Source organism: Poecilia mexicana, unplaced genomic scaffold (genome assembly GCF_051168715.1).
Source record: "Poecilia mexicana isolate PSO_F unplaced genomic scaffold, ASM5116871v1 scaffold_5, whole genome shotgun sequence".
NCBI lineage: Eukaryota > Metazoa > Chordata > Actinopteri > Cyprinodontiformes > Poeciliidae > Poecilia > Poecilia mexicana.
Window position 1 is genome coordinate 7487143 of NW_028263374.1, and position 24832 is coordinate 7511974.

Here is a 24832-nt window from a genome sequence, read left to right on the forward strand (position 1 = left end):
CATTTCTCCTCCGGGGCTGCTGGTTGAAAGCGAACGGCGGGAAGAGCGCTGAGGTGAGCGGATAGCCTGAACAGGGCGGGCGGCTGAGTAGCTGATGCTTACCGTGTAAATGTAGCTTTACCGACGAACCGCACAATAAATTTCATATCCCGGTCTGAAGAAACGGGTGGCGGAGCGCATCGTACATGGCTGGTAGATGAGTTTCTGAGTGTGACCAGTGAAGGTGTCGTAAATATCCCGTATTGCTTCCCCCCGTGTTCGTCCCCCGGTCTAACGGTTCGTCAGTCCGCTGGTCTATTTCCTCCCCTCCACCCCATCTTACGTTCGTTCATTCGCCCTCTCCTCCCACTCCAGGCGGCATTTCCCGTATTTTCAAACCCAAAGCGTGACAGGTTAGGTGGCAAGGTGAGTTTAATTAATCTATTAAACTCACTGAAGATGAATACATAAACTAAAAGCTGGATTGTAGACATTTTTTATAAGCATATTTATGAGCCTGCCTCTTTGTTATTAAATTCAATATAATTTCAGATTTTTCTATAACTTTTCTTCTGGTTAACTTAGAAAGTGAGCTATTATTGTTACAGGTTAGTTTTCTAAACTACAAAAAAGCAACTGTTAGGGATGCTCAAATATGAAAAATTGGACTGATATTGATATCTGATAGTAACACCGGTATTATGCCAGATTTACCAATATTTCATTTTAGAATTTTTTTTTATCTGATTACTCAATTAATCGTAAGAATAATCAATAGATTACTCGATTACTAAAATATTCGTTTACAACAGCCCTAATTTGAATCCTGTTCAGTACATTGAAGTCATTTACTGTAACATGATAAAAGTCTGGAAAAGTTTTAAACGGATGCAAATACAAAGCACTTCATATTTCACTCTGCTGGTGCAAGAACTTCACACATGATTGAGTTTGGCCAGTTGGTGGTAGATCAGTGTTTAATTTAGGGTATTTGCCCCGCACCAACACTTGACTCTTATTTCTAATTAGGGCTGATTGTTTAAGTCTGATCAGAGTAGTGTTACATTTGTCTGCAGGCCAATATTGACCATGCAGTTAGCCAAGCCGATTAAGCCACATCCTCCCTGGGACCGACCTGATCTTATTGCTTTAACCGTTTTATCACACAACACATCCCTCTTCCTCACAGCAGTGAACTTCACCTTCTGTTTTCCAATCCGATGAGCAACGACGATCCACCCATTCTATCATCACAGAGCTCGTTTGATCAGTTCTTATGTTATGTGACTTTCTAGCGGTTAAATCAGTTGCTTTGCAGATAGAATTGCTCTGCCTCAGCATAAATCCAGCTGTTTTGTGAAGGCCTCTGAACTTTGTTGAAGAACATTAGTGAACAAACAGCATCATAAAGAACAAGGAACACGGAAAGCAATAGCCAAAACTTTGAACACCTCAAAGAATGTTTCTCAAACCAATTTGAAATGGACAAAGTAAGAAGCGGCTGCAAACTGATCAAGATATGGTTCTCTACTTAACGCGGTGGCAGAAAGAAAGTCGTTGCATTCAAAAAGCTTAAATCAGGAATGACGACACATATATTAAAAAGGTCTTCTGTTCAGATGAGACCACAATTAAACTTTTTTAGCATATGAAAAACACTACATATTCCTTTAGTAAAACATGGTGGTTTCAGCATAATCCTGTGGGAAAGATATTTTGGAAGAGATGGATAATATGGTCAGAGTAGATGGAATTATTGATGGAGCTAAATGCAGGGAATTATGGAAGAGAGCGTGTTAGAGGCTGCAGAAACACAGTCAGTGCTACAATGGAAGGGTTTAGATAAAGCATTTTTTTGTCAGAAATGACCCAGTCAAAGTCAAACCTAAATCCTATTGAGAATCAATTTTTATGTTTCCTTCTCTATCACCATTAAGCAATACCGTTCTCTGGTTCATCCCATAAAATGTCATTAAAATGCATTGCAATTTGTGTTTGAACCTTGACTAAATCTATGAAAAACAATTAGGATTATACTTTTGCAAGGCCAGAGCAGAAAATGTACACGAAGCAGATACTTGGATTTGTTGCTTAGTTTTAAACTTGGCATCAACTAAAACCAGGATTTTCATTCCCTGCATTTTTAATTAGCTAACTTCTGATTCTCCCCCATAAATTACTTTCAGTATGCAGGAAGCCCATTTCAGGGACTTTGTCTGCACTACGCCATATGTCGGCCAGACACCGTTACTTGGTGGGGGTCTGGTCATAAATGCCCACTGCAATTACTGAGTGGTTTCAGGCACGCTAATGTTGTTTGAAGTAAATAAAGCATGACGGCACTCTCCTAGCCACTTGTTCTCTGGGGTTATAAAGTTTTTGTTTCGTGGTCATGGAGCAGGTAGGCGATAGAGTAAAGGTTGCAATTGACAGATGCCATTTTTGTTTGATATCTGTAAAAATGTAAAAAAAAAAAAGTTTACGTCTACACAAGCTATCTAATCAGATATATTGACTTGTATCACCAGATTAAATGTTTACCAAACCTCTGTTCATCTGCAGAGATTCAGAAATGGTAACAGATGGGGAGGTGTTGCTATGCAAAAACGCCTCTCCGTCATTCCTGCACAAGTCTCTGAGAGCTACCAGAACACTTTTTTTTTTTTTTAAAGTTTCCATCGAGTATGATTTAGTAGTGTGGATCCAGTTGTATGAAAGCCATCTGTTTAGTTGCATAAGCAGTGAAGGGGTTCCCTTTTATGTTGACTTGTAGCTTTTGTGAGCTTTTTACACCCCTCACCCTGCTGTCTCACGTTGACCTCGTTGCCCTTTGCAGCCAAGAGGACACTCAAGGCAATCAATAAGAACGTGACCCTTTCCTTGGTTTTCCACTTGGTTTTCCTCTGAGGAACTGCAAACATGTTTTCAAAAGGCCTATAAGCCTACACAGAAATAGAAAAAGCTCGTTTTATCACTTTATGCATTTTGTCCTGCATGGGTTATCAAAGATTCCTCGTACAAACTTCATAGTTTATAAAGTCTTAGTCCTTCATGCCAATGATCACGCTCTGCTGATCACCATGAGGACATTGTGGGTTTTAGTAGCATTAGTAGGTAAGCACAGTTCAGTTAAGGCTCCACTAAATGGAGCGTGGAAGTTGGTGGTGGAATCTAAGGGTCCAAAGCGCATACATTCAATGCCATGCTAAAATCACATTGCCGTATAGTGTGGCCTGGCATGACAACTGCATCTGACTCAAGGTGTCTTGGCGGCATAAACATGGCACTTTTCCCCAATCAGCGTCTGAATACCAACAGTTTCCATTCAGCAGTCTCTTGTGCATGTAGTCTTAAAGACAGATGAAGCAAGGACCAGACCATCTGGCACTCCAGCTGGTAGATGAATGCCCAAATATACATATTTTACAGATTGCCACTGTAATATCCTCCACTGTTACGTGAATTCAAGTTTTGATTTCAGGGTATAAGTGGTCATTCTTGCTTTTAAGCAAGTATTTGATTCAAAGTAGCCACACTTTAATGATCGATCTACTTTACAGACTATTTGGTGTTGAGTCAGACCATATTTTTAAAGAACAAATAATATGTTCTATTAAAATTTTGGCCTCTCGTATTCATGTAGATTGTGAAAACGACATATTGGCCCAGCCTTTTTTTATACATTCCAACAACTCATCTTTAGAAACCATCTCAAACCACTAGTCTCAATACATCTGAGGTGCCTGTTGAGGCATATTTGATACAGATACTAAGGATCATTTGTGAAGTATATTGCTGCCATCTAGTGGTCAGTGTGTTCAAAACATTTGACTAGTTTTACTGTATTAAGTTGTTTCTAAAATACGCAGATGACAGACCAGAGGGTATTATGTAGAAAGACATGGTGTAAATAAGTTTGTACTACATTTGGTCAAAGATTAAAGCCATTTTCCATCAGAGGCTCAAATAAAGTAGGTGTAAAATGCATATGAGAAAAGAAAAAAAAATCTGATCATTTTCAGACCAGTAAGCACACCATACTCGAGTGTCACCAGCTTATGTTAACGACACCACACTTATCTGTTGAAGTTATTACCACACGAAGAAGACTCAAAGCATCTTTAGGATCAGTGAGGTGCTTATTATGAACTCGGTGGAGTAGTGGCTTTTGATCTTTTCCCTCCACAGAACTGACCCATTTCTGTTTAGAGTAGAAAAGAGAAATTCTTACAAAGTACATTTACATTGGATATTCATTGTGGTGTTCAGTATCGCTGTCCTAATTTATTTAGGGTTGACGGTTTCTATATCGGTTTTAAATTGAAACTTCATTTCTAAAAATCTCAACTCAAATGCCATGGTGGGGGAAAAAAGAAAATTAACTGTTACCATAACACCCTGATCAAATATAACACCCAGTGGACCCACCCTCCCCTGAATGCTGAGGCATTTGTCTGCTTCCCTTGTGGTCACCCCATCAATGCATTCCCATTCTCCCATTACCCCCACAAGCCCTCCTCTCCCTCTGTCCTGCTTCCATTCCTTAACCCCCCCACCCCACTCCACTCCACCCCACTCCACTCCACTCCCCGAAAGCTATGACACAACTGTCTTTCGTCCCCCTGCTGCCTCTGCAGCTCTCTCTTCCCTTTAGTAGCAGTCTCTGTCTTCCTTTCTTATATTTTTCTTGCCAGTTGTAAGCAGTCGGAGCAATAGCAGCAGGAAGTGAGAAAGCTTGTGCTGTTGGATTTATACCTGGCTTTAACCCCCGATGCTCGGCGTTACAAACGTGGCTCGGGTGTCTCCCGCATCAAGGCAAGTAGCTTTGTTTACTGATGGCTCAGTAGTCACGTCTGAACTCAATGAGGTTTGAAAAAGCCTGCGTTCACGTGCATGTGTCATGAACAGCGGCGCTAGCTTTGCAGACGATTGGACGACCTGTATATAGGCTAAGAGGACAGCTCGATTGGAAGGGGGGTGCTGAAGCTGTGGGGATCCTGATGGGGGTGGGGTGTAGTTTTTGTGTGTGGGGGGGTGGTGGAAGGGGGATGGGCAAAAAGGATTGAAAGGCGCAAAAAAAAAAACAACTTCACTGATTGTATGTAACCAATTAAGCTAATATAAAAGCATACTGTTGTGTTTTACAGTTGCATTGTACTAAGGTGAGGGTGCTGTTGATCTACAGTGTTAACAAAGGTCGCCGTCGTCATGCTGGTTGGCTGAGGTTACAGATTGCACTCACAGTTGCAATCACTTTGTGATGCCTGAGACAAACAAATAACATCATTACAACAGCCGTAGTTGTTCCTAAATGGGAAAAAGTGGCGAATAAATCAAAAACCAAGGGGCTGGGAAGTGATCAGACCATATCGATTCAGAACAGAATCCCAAATCCTCTGTGTCTCTTCTGCCACATGTTGCATAAGGTTTGTTGTGTTCATCAAGGATGTTTTTATTGGGTTTGTAACGACGGATCCTTCCTGTTAGACCGGTTCTGAGCTGATTTAAACACACGTCTGTGTCCGCCGCTTCGGACTTTACCAACAAGCTGATGTGAATACAGCAGCACTTGAAGAGTTATTTCAGAGCCTTTTCTAAGCTTTGATAATCTTTTATTAATTAAATGTTGCGAAATTAGGAAAGCATCTTTTACATGTCTTATTTGTTCCCTTAATTTTTATATTCATGGTTTACATTTTTGTACAATAGTGTATGTTCGTGTTGGCCGCTAACTATTGTATATTAATATTCAGATAAACTAGTGTCATTACCAATGTAACGTCAGATAAAGGTATTATTTCATGGTTTGGTTTTGAATTTGATGACATTTTAGCATAGTTTAGTTTCATATTCTTCCATTTATAGTTGCAGACCACATAAATAAGGTTTCAAAATGAACAGTTTTACCATTTGATACTTCTCCCTTCAGCAGCATTTCTTCAAGAGATTCTATTTAACAGTTATTTACTCCAGCCTTTTTTTTTTCTTTTTTTTTTTGACCCTGAAAATTGTGGAGCCACAGAGTGGGTGAGATGGTGAAGCATGTACCCATTATGGTCACAGTGATGGGCAAGGAACTCGCCAAGTGCTGTTTGTAATTTCCACGGTTTTCTAGTCTCATGCTTGTTTCCAAATTATTGTTTAAAAACCGACAAGGCGCTGAGATAAGTCATTCCCAAAAAATCTCTCAATGGCTGTGTGGAGGGAAAAACGCACGCACGCACGCACGCACGCACGCACGCACGCACGCACGCACGCACGCACGCACGCACGCACGCACGCACGCGCAAACAGCAAGAGTGTGGACAGGAATGCATTTTCCCTTTGACAATGCTTCTCCAAATGTTGGAAAATTCAAATGTATCCAAAGGTTTTTGAAATATAACGCTTAAATAACTTTTTTTGACAGACGTTTTACTTCTACAGTAAAACAGCATGAAACAAATGTAACATTCTGTAAATTATTAATACAGCTATTTTGTAGATTTTAGTCACAAAACCAGCTGAAATCTATGAATACTTGAGAGCCCATCTATAATTGCTTATAACCGCCTATTTTAATAGATCAGGCAATGAATATACTTTAATATGCATTAAAAGTGGAAATTGTCTTAGCATCTGCGAAGTTCGCTTGTGTCAAGGTATTTCAGCTTCCCTACCTGTTTTTTTTTTTTTTTTACAAATATTATATGCTTTACAAAAAATTGAATAGGTGAATTCACAAACATTAGACAGCGAATAGACTGTAGGTCAGAGTACACTGTTAAGTTACTTTGTTGTAATACGTGTTTTTATTTTAATATGCTTTTATAACTTTTAGAACATGACAGGAACTGTGGTTAAGAAAAAAAACTGCAATAATGACAAGTTAAGTTCTGCAAATGGCTTCACTTTACCAGTCATGTATGTGAAGTTTGTTTTTTCTTTTTTTTTTCCTACTGTACGTTTCTTATTTTATACATAATTATGAATGATCTGTTGGTCTTAATTGGACAATCTTTAGCATAGTCTTTTTTCAGTCATTGAATGCACCAAACTGAAGGCAGCCAACAGTGCTCTTTGGTGTGGAAGTTGTATCTGTGGGAATTAAACTTAAAATCAGTCATTTTAGCCATCAGCGATGGTTCAGAGTTTTTTTTCCTTGTATCCCAATGTTTCCATCACTCTCCATGGGCTTTAGCACCCTGTCATCAAAAACAGGTGGTGAGCATCAAGACCGGTGGCGCCCATGTAACTGGTCAAAGATGTTACTTGTATAGAGTGTGAATACATGGCAAGCTGGAATACCGTGCCACAGCCTTTTTGCGGATGTCTTCTGTTTTTAACGTTTTTGTCCCCAGAAATGATTCAGATCATCAAGTAAAATAAAATATGAAACATAATGGAATGAAAACAAGCCACGGACATTGTTTCATATAGTAATGGGATAAACCTAGCTAAACTATAATTGTACCACTTGTTAAATCTTATGACTGTGTTTTCCCGGATATTTGGGCCTAGTTAATGACAGACATGTAGAATCAAACTGTTAATTTATTACAGCCTACCTGGCAGCATAAAGTCGGCTTAAAAGCAACATGCTATGTTGCTTCTTGAGAAGTTGAAGAGGGAAGCAAAGTCATTTATCTTTCAGACTGGAAAGGGTTAGGAAGCCAGTACATGCATTTTTACAAAATACAGCTGATGCACACTGAGGTCTTTGAATGTCTTGGATGACCTTTGACCCCACAGACTCTTATGTGCTCCTCTTGTTTTTTCCCAGCCCCCTTCCTCTGACCTCTGGGCATAACAAATGAGCCCAACTCTTAGCTGCGTGTCTTTCTTCCCAAGCTGTATCTCGACTAGATCTGAGAGTTTGCAATTCGTAGTTTGTCGTCTCACGCAAAATCTGTGCTGAACTCTTCAGCACTCATCTGCTGGAGTTGTAACACTTATAAAAGTCGGTGAACTTCTGAGCTCGTTCCGTTGTTTGACATGTAAATTTATGCAGCTCCTGTCTCACTCCAGCACAGCTTCCCCCTCAGCGAGGCACTAAAGTTTCTTCCCCTCACTCCTTTTCCCTCACATCTTGGTCAAGGATTACTTGTTATGGACTCAAAACAGCAGACGGCTTGTGTATGAGTTGGTGCACGCTATACCACCGGTGTATGGGGAGAATAACAGAGAAAATAGCAGGTTTTGGGATCTGATGGCATCTGTGAGAACAAGAGGGAATGGGGGGTGACGAGCCAAAAGGGAGGAGAAGAGGGCTGTGTGTGTAGGGGGGGTGGGCGGGTGCATGTTGGGTGCCTGCGAGACGGGAAACAGCGGGGCTCAGTCAGTGAGAGAGACACAGAAGCCTCGCATTGGTGTGTGCGAGACGGGGCACATATTAAGCCAATGTGTGGATGCTGCTTAGCTTAGCTCCAGTTAGCCTAGCATCCCCAAGCCAGAGCTGGACAGAGGACACAGGCACAGGAGGAGAAAGGATAACTAAATCTGCATCCTTCCCACACCCCCCACCCTTTCCTTCTTTCCTCTCATCTACACCTGACTGGATTTTTTTTCTTCTTCTTCTTTTTTTTTTTTTTTTTTAAATCTCTTCTTCTGTCTCCTGTCGACGTGGTGGTGTTCTCCGGACTGTAGGCTGAGGGAGCAGGAGCCAATCACAACCTTTTCTGATTGAGGTATTTTGTTTTTGTGTTTGATTTGAAGACGAGGGGCGGCTGTGATTTAATACTCGTGGAGGGGGGGATTGGAGGAGTGTGGCAATGAGGATGGAGGAGAGGCAGGAAGGCTGTGCATCAGGCGGAAGGCACATCGCCGGCAGTAATGGAGGCTGATGTGTTTGTGGTCAAACGGAAGCCGTCTGCGTCTCGTCTGTCTCAGGTTCGACCGTCTGCGCACGTCTCGTGCGAAAACCCTCCAGTCGCCAGTGTTGACATGATGTGTGATCGTGCTGGAAGCCGCTTTGCCCGTCCCGTTTGTCCGGCTGGAGCTCCTCGGATGCTAAGCTTAGCTCCTTCCTCTCCTCCTCCATCCTCTCCCTTTCATTCTTTTACCATTTTTCTCTGTCTCCTTTTTTTCCCCCCTTCCTCCCTGTTTTTTTTTCTTCAATCTATCTAATGTCTGGATGGCCCTCGAACCCACCCTTTCTCCCCTCCATTTCTACCCTTCTATGCCCACTCCCTCCCCGCCCCTCTAAATTGTTCATTTTAAAGCTTTTCTTTCCCATTCCCATGTAGCTGTAGGTAGCAGCACTTAGCCGGCCAAGCTTGTTTTGACCGTGGAAAGAAAAAAAAAAAAAAAAGACAAAGGCTGGCTGCGAGTGTACGCGGGGGGCATTTTCAGGCTGGTTTCTGGCTGATTTAGCTTCACACAGCCCTCTTGCCCCTTAAGGGTTTTTTCCCCCCCTTTAGTCTAATCTCTCAACTACTACTCTGCTCCTCGAGCCCCCTGCATCTTTCTATATTTCAATACCTATGTAGAAAAGAAAAAACAGGTCTGAAGGAAGGCCTGTTTTTATTTTTATTGACATGTGGAACACCTCATATCTCTCTGAATCTCTGATTCTCTGGATCTGGGGACATTCATCCTCTAATTAAAGGCACCCAGATCAGCTGCAAACACTGCCATCTTTGCCACTTATGTCAAAGTCAACACCACACAAGGAGATTTTGAAGGGGTTTCGAAGAAGAAAGCGAGATGGTGGAGGCATCTGTCGGACCGGGCTTTCCTCTCTCCGAGGCAAAACAAATACATCTAGCCAGAACGTAGTCAGAAATTTGAGTACTGGAAAATGCTGGCCTGTGGTTTTCGGTTGGATTAACCCTTTACTGGGACAGATGGCTCCATCCCCCTGCCGAGCTAGCAAACCCCAGTCAGCTTGTCAGCCCCTCTTTGCGTGCCTGTTTGTGTGTGTGTCTTTCATAAAAAAGAAAAAGAAAAAAATACGTTTGGCAGGCTTGCTCAGGCCAACATGGTGGATGGATCTGTTTTGGTTATTGGAATACGATGGCAGTCTGCTGTCCTTCCCCTTGTGTTTGTGTGTAAGCATGCAGGTTTTTGACAAGGATCCACGAGGACGGGCCTCAGTATCTTCTTGGGAAAATATGGACTCGGTTGGCCGGCTTTCACGACTGCATGTTGATTGTGGAGATTTAAAGAAACGATTCAGTTTGCAGTTAGGGCACAGCTTCTGCTTTGAGACTGTGGCCAGATTTTTTAACACGTAAGCTGTTGCCGTTCCTGGTTTTCACCCATCAGTTATACAAAGAAAAAATATTCCTACATTTATGCATTTATTTCATTCGTTTGCAGTTTAAAATGAAATAGAATTGATATAAACACAAGTTTTACGTTAAAAGGAGTAGTTGGAAGAAAAAAAATCTTAGTCTATGCCTTCTCTTAAAAGACAATTTACTATACCATAAGCAACTAAGCATCAGTCAACCAGCCATATAAAAACATCTTTATACACAAAAATAGGCAATTAAAAATGATAAAAAAGAGATACTTATGTTCAACTTTTCCACATTTTGTCGCATTATAACTATAAACTTCAGTGCGTCGTCTTGGGATTTTCTGTGACAAACCAAAAGGAAGCATCAGGTAATTGTAAAGTAGAAGGCAAATGATAAATAGGTTTTAGTGGCTAGAAACCATAACCTGCATTTGTAGTAATTCTCCTTTACTGTAAAATCACTAATTACAGTAATTAGTGGCATGGAGAGGTCATTATAAGACCACAGCATGACCCTGCCACCACCATAGAATGTAGGCCAATAAGCTTCATCTTTATTATCATTTCTTGCTTTACCATTTCGTGACATTTCCACCATTCTCTAAGTTTTAGCCTCTCAAGCACTAAAGACATTGAGAATTGTCACATTTCATCCAAATGGCTAAATATGCTGTAGATTTGCAGAATGAATGGACCCCGGTTAAAATATGATATCCAAGAAGTTCTTTGTGAATCTGAAATTGCACTGCAGATGGTAATTTATTTGTTATTGTATTTCCCTGAATACACTATCCCCTAAGTGGAACATGGTGGGAATCTTCCTGTAAACGGGGACAGAGATGGGAAGATGTGCGGAATTAAAATCAGAGAAAACCTAGTAGAGACCTAAATTGAACATTTGTATCGATTATATTCAAAGATTTCTCCAGCCAGTCTGAGTGAGCCTGGTCTGTTCTGTAAAAATGGGCAAAGTCAGGCATGTGTAGTTGGTAGAAATCTACCCGAAACCCTGGGATGCTCCAGTTATCCCAATAAAAAATACGGGATTTGTTTGTGACATGTTTAAATTGTAGAAGCTCTTCCACTGTGTTGCCGCGTTCTCTTTGACTGTCAAATATGGACAAATATTGTAAACACCTTCCAGGAAAAATTGTGTTTTTACTGTAATGTCATCCATTAAATTTGACCTGGAATGAAAACAAGACTTTTCAGAAGTTGTATTTAGAAACACTGGATCCATCAGGTTTTAAAACCTTGGGTTGGAAAAATCTGATTTGGTGAGATGAAAAGAAAAGCTGCGTTTGTTAGATGGTCGTCTGTAGAGCTCTTCTTCTTCTGTCAGTTATGGCATTGCGCTGCGTTTTTCTGAGCGGCGACTCCTACAGCAAAGCATTAAATGTGAGAGTCTAAAATGTGGACGAGGATAAACCGTAGTTCAAGTCACCTCAATGTCTTGTGTGATACTTTGGGAATTACTTTAGTCTACTGAATATTTTAGTAATCAATTTTATTTGTTATTCTGATCATTAGTCTGATTTAAAAATGGCGCGCTCTGATTTTATTTTTCACCTAATAATCTTTTTCTTGTAAGTTGGAAAAAAGCTTAGTAGCTTTATTTTTGGCAGCTTATTGATAGTTTAAGTGAATGATGACCCAAAACATTGTCTTGTTATGCAAACCACCTTTATATCTGCATTTCTTTGCACTTCTTTACATGTGGATCTTGGTATAAATGGCAGTTTAGTTGGTGGATCAGCCTTGGCGTTTGAATCAGAAGCGCCACTGGTGGAGTTGGACCGCTGATAAAAATGAAGCCTGTAGTGGGACTGAGTCGGTGGCCTGAAAAGCCACAGTTATCCTCTGGTCAAAGCAGAGACCAAAACAGCTATTCTGGACCACACAAGTAGAACCCACAAAAGAAACGTACTGAAGAAGCAGAAGTCACGAAGTGGTGGCTGAGAAACAGAGGGAGGGATTATGTGGTATTATTATTGTTACTATCATTTTGTTTTTCGGTTTTATTTTGTTTAAAATAAAACAAGTCAATGTGGGAGGATAGAGGCCGCGTGGGGAGCTGCTGGTCCCCTGTACTGCTGGGTTAATCTAAAGCTATGCAGATAGTGACTGTCTCTAACCTTACAATATGAAATAAAACAATACTCCAGTTTTTAATTTGACATACCCAGTGTCAGACTTGAAACATAAAGATTACTTGATTTGGTTTGTTTCTATTGCCCTGATATTATATATAGAAACCACTCAAAATCTACTTGTTTAAATAGTATCTGTGCTGGCTGACCTGAATGCTCCGTAACAATAGCTGACTCTATTAATAGAACAATTATGATAATGAATTATTGCCAAACACGTTTACGGTGTCCCACTTTGAGCTGATGGATCTGAGCACTGGAACAGTTTTAAAATGTTGGAATCTTTTTTTTCCTTTTTTTTTTTTTTGTTTTGTCATTTCTTAATTTCTCAGTGTTATTGCCGTTGGTGTTTCCTTTCTTACTGTGTGCATGTGTTTAACCTTTCAAGGAAGCATGTTTAGTCGTGTTAATCTTCCGTTGGTCATGTGGAGGTTTTTGAAGCACTTCATCAGAGCAAAAAAAAATAAATAAATCTTTAGGAAATCTGCATAATGGTCTTTGCATTTTCAATAGATGGATTCCTAAAAATCATTAAAACACAAAGTTTCATATTCATCCCGGAAAGCCAAATGTTTTGGGGTATATCATTTACATCTGATTAGCATATTTTGAGTCGCACAGCTACGAAAGGTACACATGTGGTTAAGAAAAAGAGGTTCTAAAGCACAAAGCTAATGGTTCGCAATATAATCGGGTTTTCTCTCAAAAATGCAAACAAATCTCGACTAATAGGATTCCCCCTAGTTCTTTGTTTGCTGGTTGAGTGGCTGAATTAAAAAGATAATTATGACTGAGATGTCAAAATTGTAGCTTTTTTATGACTGAAGAGAGAGGAAAAAATGTCACAATTAAATTTCTTGTTTTCTTTTTGTAAATGAGTCTATTTGTGTGGGATGTAATGTGTAGTACTTTCAAAAGGGAAATAAAATTTCATAAAAGACAGAGGTGCACTGATCAGGATTGTGTGGCCAATTTATAAAACTTTGACTTGTTAGTGATTTTGACCTATTCAGATTTATCTCATCAACCAACATAAAATCAGTAATCTAAGAAAATAACGGCATATAGATATATCTTCTGGCCTTACTACTATAAACAGTAACTAGTTCATCAGGATTTTACTATTATAAAATAAAGATAATTGTCATAAGAATAACCTGAAAATCAAAACAGAGTCTCGAATAACAGTATCGGATTATATGGATCTAAAATTTTGTCACAATATTTTGTGGTATTCATTGTGTTTTTTGTCTTGCCTTGCAACCCCTTACTCTATAAAAATATCCACTTTTAAAAGAGCTGCTAAAGTAAAACATCCTTTGCATTAGATGTTTTGAATTATTGTCCTGGATCTCGGCGGCTATTTTTAAGTGTAAATGCAGCGTTCATCTATGCACTCGTGAAACTAGTACCAAAGTTGGTAGAGAACTAATCCCAACCATATTAGCTTTGTGAGAGGTTGGCAGTTTGAGTTTATTGTTAATATTGCAAGATGATAAATTCTTATCACAGCAATTTTTCCTCCTGTAAACAAACTAAAGAACATTGCCAAACAGTAATTATCCACTGTAGAACAATCAACTGTTTTAAGTTCGGCTTCAATGAACGGGTAAATATAACCAACATGGAACATTTTAAGCTCAACTAAAAACAAAACAAAACATGATCAAATAAATAACAAATCCAGATTTTACTGTAATGGCTGGGTCAGTTTTTTCCTGCAACATCACAGCTCGCATGACTTACAGTCACTGTTTGAATTTTATGTCTTCTCCAGAAAATGTATCTGGTATTTATCTAGGAATTAAATAGAAACAATAATACCTGTAAGCGCAAAAGAATGCAGGTTTAGATCAGATCCCAGATGTGAAATTGATTGGTGGAGAAGAATGAGCCAAAAGTCCTTTAGGCGAGTCGGACTTGGAGTTGAGGAAATGGTTTGCTTCATTTATAGCCACACGTTGTTCAGTCAGGTTTACGCTCATCTTAATGTTTAACAAAGACCTGCTACAAAAGCTGTTCTTATCTCGGGTTATTTATGGAGGTGCATAAAAATCTATATGCGATTTCCAAACAGTCACCAGAACTTGTCATCATATTTCGCCAAGAACAATACTGACGACAAACTTGTGCGCTACGTGGTCCGCTGCTGTCATCTCATCAACCGTGAAAAGATTTCATGTGGGATTACTTGTGAGCTGTTGCCCTTTGATGATTCACACACTTTTAAAATCTTTGTGAGCCTCAGATCCTGGTTGTGACCAAAATAGCCAGCACCTTGCAGTTACTCATTGCAATTTTTAGACAGTTTTTCCCTGGATCTTTATTTCAGCCGAGAAGTTAATCTGGTTCACTTTCCTCTGCTGAAATCAAGCCATCTGTGAGGCTCAGGCAAGCTTAAGGAAAGCTAAACAGCACCATGAAACCGGATCTGATGGAGATGTCAAGCAAGACGGCTCTTCAGCTCTCAGCAAAAAGGAGTCAAATTGCACAAAAAGTCGACACCGACTCCTGTAGAAGGAATTAAATGTAGGTCACAGCTAAACTGCAAGGCCAGGCCTGAGGGATGTGCGCGCTTAGGGTGCTGTGTTGCTTTGGGGAGAATGCAAGTCAAGGGAATAAACAGATTTTTCACACACGGGTATTTTTAGAAGCTGGCTTGCGTCTAAGTGGAGGCATGCACCTCCTTTTTTACCGTCTTCAGTGTCACAATGTCAATATGTTGAAGCAAAAAAAAAAAAAAAAAAAAATGGACCAAAGTTTAATTTCAGATTCTCGTCCTATGTTCCTTTAACCACTGAAACGTCTTAAGCACCTTTTATTGTTTTGCTTATTTTTGCTTTAGTATCACTATATTGTCAAATGGAGACTCGTGTCACCATGTGCCAGGATAAATATAACCAATCTTGGCCTGTCATGCCACCAGAGATCCAGACACTCCCTTAAAAATAGGTTGCTATCAATTAAATATAGATGAGCTGCTGAATGTGTCTGCCAGTTAATGTTAGCATGAAGCTTGAATAAGAGAGTTTTAAGAGGAGGGCTGTGCGTGAAGCCGTAGTAAAATAATGAGCTCTTTTTCAAGTTTTGACTGGGAGGCTTACTTCGTGTGTGACTTCCTATGTGTTATACGTTTCAAAAAACTAGCAGCCAACATATACTCTGGTTAGATGACATTCAAACTGATGTGCTAGCCTATATGCAAATTGATGTGTGACAGAAAACTATTGAGATTTTTGGCTGTGATGTGGCAAGGGTTATACATGCATCTGCAAGGCCCCATGTGGCAATCAAACATACTTCAAAGTCCAACATGCGTTGCCGTCTATGATCCCAATTCTAAACCATGAACACCACTGTTCGGTCGGAGGTGGTGGGAAGACGTCATGAAAAGATGTGTCGATCCGTTGTAAGCTGATTGATGGTAAAGACTTACCATGACGACCAAGGTCAGAGTAGAGATTGTGACCGATGACCGTGTTGACGTATTGATCGTGATTTGAAAGGTAACTGGATGCTCTCTGTTGTTGGTAGCAGATCCTGTGTGGAGGGGAAACGTGTAGATCGGTGCTCAGGTCAGAGTGACACTGAGCTGATCTTCAGAGACATCAAACGCCGTCCAAAAGCTGACATGATCTAAAATGAGACGTTTTCATTTCGTGCATCTCTTAGTCTTCCCATAGGTATTCAAATTTGACATGGCACTTTACACCTTCCAGGTATAGTCTGAAGCAGATTAAATCTTTTTGCTGTTGTTGTTGGTGTGTTGGCGTAAAGCTAAGAAAACTACAGCCTTAAAAGTCAAGGCTTGGAAAAGTAATCTACTTTTCAAAGACCCATCGGCTTGAGAGAGGAAAATTAGTTGCTCAATACACATTTCCGCCCAACCTTTTTAAAGTCGCTCATATTTTTACTAACTCTGGTCTGGCCCAGCCATCAAGTAAATACATGGCATATTGGGTTTTTTGATTGATCGAGTTTTACCATTTTCTTTTTTACTCCAATGAACATGAAGTTTTAATTTTTTATTTATTTATTTTTTTTAAAGACTGTGCACAGTGTTGCCTTTAGGTTGAAAGCCACCTGACATGGATGGTTATCTATTTTGTTGTTCAATCCTCCGCTTGTTTCTGCAACAACCCTCTTGGTCTATGAGGATTTAGCATTCCCTTAAGAGTCCCACTACTGTAGTGCAATCTGCAAATAAATGATCAGGTTTTCCACATGTGTGCATACATGCTGTGTTTACACAACAAAGGACTGAGCACACAACCTTGAGGAGCTCCAGTCCTCAGCGTGATGAAGTTGACTGTTCTTTCTAATTCATTTTGACATTTCTTTCTGGCAGCTTGTCCAGAATCCAGAGACATGGCGGTGTTTAGGGGAAGTAGAAGATGTTTTTCTGTTAGTCAGTCTGGATTGGACATGTAGAAATACTAGCAGGCAGGATTTGTTGGTGCTTATGTTCTGGCGGACGCACCAGGATTGTTTTGGACGTTAATAGAAAGGCTAGTTAATGCAGACACTAAATGTAGCAACTGTTTCATTTTGAAAGTTCTGGTTACCCAGCAGCACATGTTTAACTGCATGTTGATGAAGTTTGCTGGTCCTAAAAGGAGTAGTAAAGAAAATCCATACAATGTCTGCACAATCTTTAACAAAACACATTTTAGTGGTGCATTCATTGATCAGAAAAAGATTTCAAACTGGCTACTCAAGCTGGAAGTCATCCATCATTTTCATTTTGGTTCTCCTAAAAAGTTTGTCTTGTTCACTGTTCGATCATTTTTTCATATTTGCTTGATGCTCAGAAATTGTTGACATTGATCATTAGCATATGTCTTGCTCTGGTCTGGGACATTTTGAACTTAGGAATGTGAATTTAAAAATGGACATGTATCCTTTAGCAGTTATTGTGCAAGCTTTGAGAAATATTTGAAAATAGCTGCTGCTGTGAACAAATTTCCGAAGTACTGCAACTTGTTCAGTACTTCCTGTGACCTGGGAATGTAAGGCAGCAGATTATGCTGTTTTATAATCCTTTAAAGGGACAAGCAGAGGAATATGATCAAATATTTACCATCTGAAAATGTTGCATGAGGTGGCTCATCTGAGCACTTGAGCAGTGCTGCTGGGCAATGGTCATCCCCCCACCCATTGCCTTTCAGGCTGAGGTGTTGAACTTTATTTGTTCTCCACAGCAGGAGTCAAATCTGGTCACCGTTGGAATCACGCGGTGGAGGTGGTGCGGTTTGCACTGTGTGTCTGTTCTGGTAATGCAGCTGTGTTTACAAGTGTGTTTCAAAGGTGACCATTGCTTTACGCTCAAAATCCCCAATTTTTAAATGTGTGGCATTTAAATTCATTTGCTTTTCTGAGGGAAAAATTGTAGATCGTTTTTACCCCGAAGCAGTCAGTCTGTATTTCTTAGACGAGCTGCTAGTAGTTGTTTTTAGCCGAGTTAACCCAGCAGCAGTCCAATCTGCAGCCAAGATTTTCTATTTTCAAGCACAGCAGTGTCAAACTTTGAGTGTTTAAGCACGCCGAATGAGTGTGATTTAACTGTGACAGGTTTATTAAATACTACAGAGCCTGCTTTCTGAATTCATCTCCGGCTAACACCGATAACGGGCGTTCTGGCTTGTAATAGTTTTTGTAGAGATGCACCGATGAAAGATTTTGTGAAATTTTGCTGAATTATACACTTTTTATAAACTTTTTCAATAAATTAAATATGTAACAGTCTTTTTCTCTCATTAAAAACAGGAAAACCAAATAAAATTGTCCTGGTTATGGGACAGTGTGATCTACAAATAAAATCAAACTAAATCATTTACAATTCTCGTTTATTCTTCAACAAGACCAAGTAAATCTCCTTTAAACACACACATCTCAAAATGTTCAAACTCACTATCGCCTTAATTTTCAAAATAAAAGTCAACATTATCCATCATTATTTCAAAGGATAAACCTCTGATTTATTGTCTTGTGTGAGATTATTAAATCATTTAAAGTGTTACAATCAGATAAGCAAAAAAAAAAAACAAACGCATGTTTTCTGTCTTTCTGAAATTCTGTAATTTAAAAATGAATTTTTAGATTAGTTAGGATTACTAAAATAGTTAATTTTTGGTTAAAAGCCATGTATATATTTTTGATGCAATCTTTAAGCTGCTCTGCAAAGTGTCACTTGACACAACCTTCTCACACTAGATTTGTGAGGTTTGTCATTTGTTGTCTATTTAGAAGCCTGACTTGTTTCCAAGCTTTAATTTTTTGGCTGACTCATTGAGATGTTGCTTCAATATTTCCACACATTAATATTTCCTCACTCTGCCATCTGTTTTGTCAAGTGCACCAGTCCCTCCTGCAGCAAAACACACAGCTGGTGTTCTCAGGCTTGTTGGCTTACCCCCTCTAACTCTGTTTGTATCTTAGTATTTATTATTAGTGTTGTTACACCTTGACTGGTAGACATCTTACTGATACTGAAAATCGCTAACTCTGAATCTTTAACGACGCTCTCGCTGAAGAGGTCTATTGTTGTGTCCTAGTGGGACTTGAGTATGTTGTGTTCACTGTTTTACAAATCACTAATCTGTGCAGTTTAACAATAAAGTTCTCAGATTTTTTTTCTTTTTACTTTTGTTGCAACTGTATCGCTGTAAACTTGACTGTGGAAAATTCAACTTTCAGTAGGAATTCTTACTACGTGTAATGTTTGAATATTTGCATGATCCAACTGTGATCAGGCACAAGAAAAATTTGGTTTGAAAGGGAGAAAAAGTGAGAAAAACTTCAATGCTGTATTGCAAAAGAAAAGTAATTGATTTCCCACAGAGAAAAAGTGGGAATAGTTTTTGACAGTTGAATCTCATTCAAAAATGTAACCTGCAATTCAGTGTGTGCTTAGCTGACTTATTGCTGGATGAATGGAGTCTGGAAACAGTTAAATAATAATAAAAAAAACTTATCCAGGATAAAGTCATCAATGCTCGGTAATTTGATCCTTTTTTAGTTCTTTCCATCTTTGTTTCCTCATGTATCTCATTTCTGATTTTGATGCGACTATGAAATATGTCAAACCTCTCTGGTACTTCATATTTCTGTAATATTACAGAAAACATTTGGGAAGCCAGAGTGCATGCAGAGCAACGTTTCTTGGCAAACAACCCAGAAACATACTTGAATTCCTTGAAGTGATTTGCTTGTCCCTCAACAGTCCATTTCCACTGAATGCTTGATTATTTGTGCCAATACCTGGAAATAATGCTATTTCTTCAATTCCTTGGCCTCATTTTGTCTGAAGTCGGCATGAAGCGGGATGGTCACTCAACTCGTCTAATCTCCAACTCTAGTCCCAGAAATCCCAACCGGTCTTTCCCTCTCACTTCATTTCACAGCCTGGTCAAAGGAGCTTTTGTGTTCAGGGTGTAGTGAATGAATTCAGCCTTTGGTGATAACTGCGTCTTGGCCATGGCTTTCAGCCAAGGTCCTGCTTTTCGATTCCCCTTTGATATACCGGTCACAGTTCCACTTCCTATTTGGGTTTTCTGAGAGAAGTGTCTAAATAGAGTCGAATCAATGGCGGCCATTGTTTGGTGGGATAATAAGCTGAAGATGCTTTAAGGAGGACGTTCGTTGTGCCTGGAAAACGAAACAAAACGAAACCATTCGTCTGACGGACTCTAAATAACGTAGCAATCAATAGATTTTTAACGTGTTCTACGACGTAACGTCTTGTCTCTTGCGATGGACATGCAAATGAAATTCACTCTCCTTTTGAGACAGCTTGCCATCCGAGTTGATGCTGGTCAAGATCTCTTTGTGTGAGAAAACGATAGTCCTTCCTACACGGACGGCTCTGCTGTTTGTTGCATGCCGGTGTGAATGTGACGCTCCGCCGTTTGAGAGAGGATGTCCACACCCATGATTTATCACCATTGTCACAGAGCGTGGCGGCAGAGGGAGCTTTCCCTCCACATCGCCTCACGTCTATTTTTACCTTCTTACTTACCAGAGACGATGTGATTTGGAGACGAGATGGAAGATTGAGAAGCATGAAAAGAAGGGAGAGGGATGAAATAGATGACACTGTCTGGATGGTTTTATTCATACCGTTTCTTATTGTGAAAAAAAAAATGTGTGGAAATCTGCTCAAATTTTGCCAATATATGTTGAAAATCGATGCAAAAACTGACCAAGGATTATTTAAAAGAAAAGCCTTCTCTGTCGTTGCCACACTGCTCGACTTTCAGCAGCCATTTAAGGGACGGCGTGAATCTCACAGGCTGCGTGCCAAATCAAACACACGTTCACACAATTCCCCCCAAACATACGTCAGGATCTCACTAGGTGTTACCAACGTACCTCACACTCTCTCCCCCTGTGTGAAAGAACATCGGCACACAGCAGGAGCTTCTCAGTTTTATTTTCTTTGTTTGGTGTATAGCGGAAACTCCTTCTTTTTTGAGGTCACTTGCAGATCTGCCTCTCTTTTTTCATTGTTTTTCCTGTACAAGCAATATAAACATTGTACTCCATAATTTTGCATTCTTTTCTAGGTGCTGTGTTCAGCATTGGTCATGTTTTATCTTATTTGTGGCGTGAAAATGTATAATTTTGTTGTTACTGGACGCCTCGGAGAACTGAGTTGAAAATGTTGGAAAGCAATGATGGGGAAGAAAAACCTACAAATTTTCTTTAAGAATTAAAATATAGAAAGTTATAACAGCAAAGTGCTTTTTTTCTCAAGCGGTCTTAATTTGATTGGTCATTAATTAAGAATTGAGGCCTTCACCATGAAAATGAGGAAAAAAAAAACTATTTCAGAAACCAAGATTTAAGTAGATGACAGAATTTACGTTTTGACATTCCTTTAGGATTTTCTTTTTAGGATTTAAACAGCAAGCGCGGGCAGCATAACTAAAATAGCAATCTTCGTATTTTTTCCCTAGAGAAATTCATATTCCATGATCAATACTGCGATTAATCAATGTCATACATAAGCACAAGTATTGCAAAGTTCCTTGCAAATATTTCTAGATAAGCAGCACAAAATCTGTGGTTTTGATTAAAAACCGTTGTGAAGTCCTGAAGGGACTGATCAACATGAAAAGATGTTTAATATTATTTAGTTTTAAAAGGGTACAGATACAGAGGCAGCTATTTATTATATATTAGCAGTTTAATACATTTATCAATGCATTTTGGCTGTAGCAGCCCTTTGAGAACATTAATGAGTTTGATGTTACCCAAAATGAGTTTGACACCCCTGTCCTAAAAGCTTCGCTCTCTCTCGCTCTCTTGCAGCCTGATCGAACATCAGGCATGTCTTTAAGGATTTTGCAGGTTCTGAAGAAGTGATACAGTTGCTAATGTCAATGTTTAGGTCGTGACACTCTTTCCTTTATTCTTTTTAAAGATGTATTTTCTTCTTCCTGTGTAACGTAGTTCTGCTAACAAATGGCCATAAATATTCCGTTGCACTGTTTCACAGTTGTATTATTTCTGTATGAAGTCCACTAACTTCTTCCTCGTCTCTGATTTGGCGTCTAGGTACTACTCGCTCTCCACGTGAAGGAGAAGTTCCTGGTGTGGATTACAACTTCCTCTCCGTAGAGGACTTCCTAGTGTTGGAGAAGAGTGGAACCCTCCTGGAAATTGGAACATATGAAGGTGAGCTGCAACACCACAGTTTCCTTTACAGGACATCCTGTTGCTAACCTGTTAGGCTTGAGCTTAATGTTGGTTGAATTTGTAGAGTCTAAATGCATGAGTTCAAAAATAAACTTGACCACAATTTTGATGTCGAATAACAATTCCTAACCCTTCTGATTTTTTTGGAAGAAATTTTTGGCATCATTTTGACATTTCTCCTTTTTAAATCAACTAATACGACCAATCTGAATCTAAAATTATTTCTGAACAATCTTTGTATTTGAATATCCGATAGTCTTGATTTCAACCCGGCCCAACGCTTCTGACCCAGATTCGCACGTGCTCCCAACGCTACTTTTCTGTGACTTTAATCTGCAACCTCTCCATCTTGTCATCCTCCCTCCTTCTTTGTTCCCCCAGGCAACTATTATGGGACGCCCAAGCCACCGGTGCAGCCTCCCAGCGGGAAAGTGATCAGCGGCAGTAGCGGTGGTGATGCCCCACTGTCAGACGGGCTCAGCGGTAGCCTGCCAGGCTCGCAGAACTCCACTCCCCGACGAGCCAAGTCCTACAATGACATGCGAAATGCTGGAATAGGGCTTGCAGATCAGCAACTGGAGGACGACGAGGACCTCCCTGACATGAACAGCAGCTTTACAGGTAACGTGCAGACGAGCAGCGGCGCCGATGTACAAAGCTGGTTTGAACGGGTGAAGACTGTGACATCAGTGGAAGCAGCAGGGAGTTTGTAGGTGTTGCTTTTCTCGGTGAAGTGAGCTCATTCATGTGGTGGAAGATATGTTCGGTTGGTTACACACGGTATGCCAAGGTTTCTAAAAAAGTTATGGTCTCAAGTAGGGCTGAAACGATTCCTCGAATGATTCGAGTACCTCGATTACTAAAATTCCTCGAGGAAAATTTACCTGCCTCGAAGCTTCGTTAATTTATGTTTTATTAGTTAGCGCACCGTGTTCCGGCCGGGACTTCATTTGCGTTGCGCGGAGCTCTCACTTCCGCCTCTGAGTTGTTGACAAAAGCTAAGTCTCAGCGGCATAAAGTCCAATCTTCAAGATTGGCCCGTGGGGATTTTATTGATTGATGATAATGCCCGACTTTTCATCGTTTTTGGGGAACCAATAAGCATCCTTAAAATGACTGGGGGAATGCCTGGAGTACGGCAGCATTTCTCCTCCGGGGCTGCTGGTTGAAAGCGAACGGCGGGAAGAGCGCTGAGGTGAGCGGATAGCCTGAACAGGGCGGGCGGCTGAGTAGCTGATGCTTACCGTGTAAATGTAGCTTTACCGACGAACCGCACAATAAATTTCATATCCCGGTCTGAAGAAACGGGTGGCGGCCGGTCTGAAGAAACGGGTGGCGGAGCGCATCGTACATGGCTGGTAGATGAGTTTCTGAGTGTGACCAGTGAAGGTGTCGTAAATATCCCGTATTGCTTCCCCCCGTGTTCGTCCCCCGGTCTAACGGTTCGTCAGTCCGCTGGTCTATTTCCTCCCCTCCATCTTACGTTCGTTCATTCGCCCTCTCCTCCCACTCCAGGCGGCATTTCCCGTATTTTCAAACCCAAAGCGTGACAGGTTAGGTGGCAAGGTGAGTTTAATTAATCTATTAAACTAACTGAAGATGAATACATAAACTAAAAGCTGGATTGTAGACATTTTTTATAAGCATATTTGTGAGCCTGCCTCTTTGTTATTAAATTCAATAGCATTTCAGATTTTTCTATAACTTTTCTTCTGGTTAACTTAGAAAGTGAGCTATTATTGTTACAGGTTAGTTTTCTAAACTACAAAAAAGCAACTGTTAGGGATGCTCAAATATGAAAAATTGGACTGATATTGATATCTGATAGTAACACCGGTATTATGCCAGATTTACCAATATTTCATTTTAGAATTTTTTTTTATCCGATTACTCGATTAATCGTAAGAATAATCGATAGATTACTCGATTACTAAAATATTCGTTTACAACAGCCCTAGTCTCAAGCCTGCTGGATGGTTTAAAGCAGTTTAATAGGATGCCAGAGAAAGTACAGAAGTGACCAGTCTCTTTTTCTTTTTTATGGAGTGCAGAATAACGCCTCGCTGCCTCTCCCCCACTTATTGCTGAACTCTGCAGGTCAGCACCATGAAAGAACTCCATTACTTTTTTCCTTCACTTACAAGAAATACTACACTGCTCAAAAAAATAAAGGGAACACTCAAATAACACATCCTAGATCTGAATGAATGAAATATTCTCATTGAATACTTTGTTCTGTACAAAGTTGAATGTGCTGACAACAAAATCACACAAAAATCATCAATGGAAATCAAATTTATTAACCAATGGAGGCCTGGATTTGGAGCCACACACAAAATTAAAGTGAAATGTTCCCTTTATTTTTTTGAGCAGTATATTTTGACTATTTGGAAATGTTTCCGATTGCAAATAAAACACTGTGTTATGATGTAGAAACCAAACAAATTGTGCCTCATCGCTTTTAAAAGGGCATCATTATGTGTTTTTCCAGGTTCGTAGTGTCGCTTTATATCACAATCAAGCAACTATCACTGTCCATTTTTATAAAAATGCTGTATATGTTAAACATGACTTAAAAGAAATTTAACTTTGAAATTTAGCGGCGTGAAAATGGGCCTCTGTCTCTTTAAGAAGGTTCTTCTCTTTCCAACAATTTTCCTTCAACACGTTGCCACCACAGCATTCCTCAAACAAGACTTTAACAATTTTACCAGCATGTTTTTCTGTTTTTAATTACTTAAATTCAAAATAGACTTGAGTGTCCATTCAGCGTTGAATATTT

The 24832-nt window shown here is 39.9% G+C and overlaps 1 protein-coding gene across 8 annotated transcripts in view; it reads left to right on the top strand.

Moving 5' to 3' along the window:
• Positions 1-24832, top strand: part of magi1b (membrane associated guanylate kinase, WW and PDZ domain containing 1b) — a 143414-nt gene that overhangs the window by 55756 nt on the left and 62826 nt on the right. For all 8 annotated transcript variants that reach the window (XM_088005437.1, XM_088005434.1, XM_088005430.1 and 5 more), the window contains exons 3-4: positions 21910-22029; positions 22432-22671. In XM_088005437.1, the coding sequence (XP_087861563.1) occupies positions 21910-22029; positions 22432-22671 (360 nt within the window). The remainder of the gene's footprint in view (positions 1-21909; positions 22030-22431; positions 22672-24832) is intronic.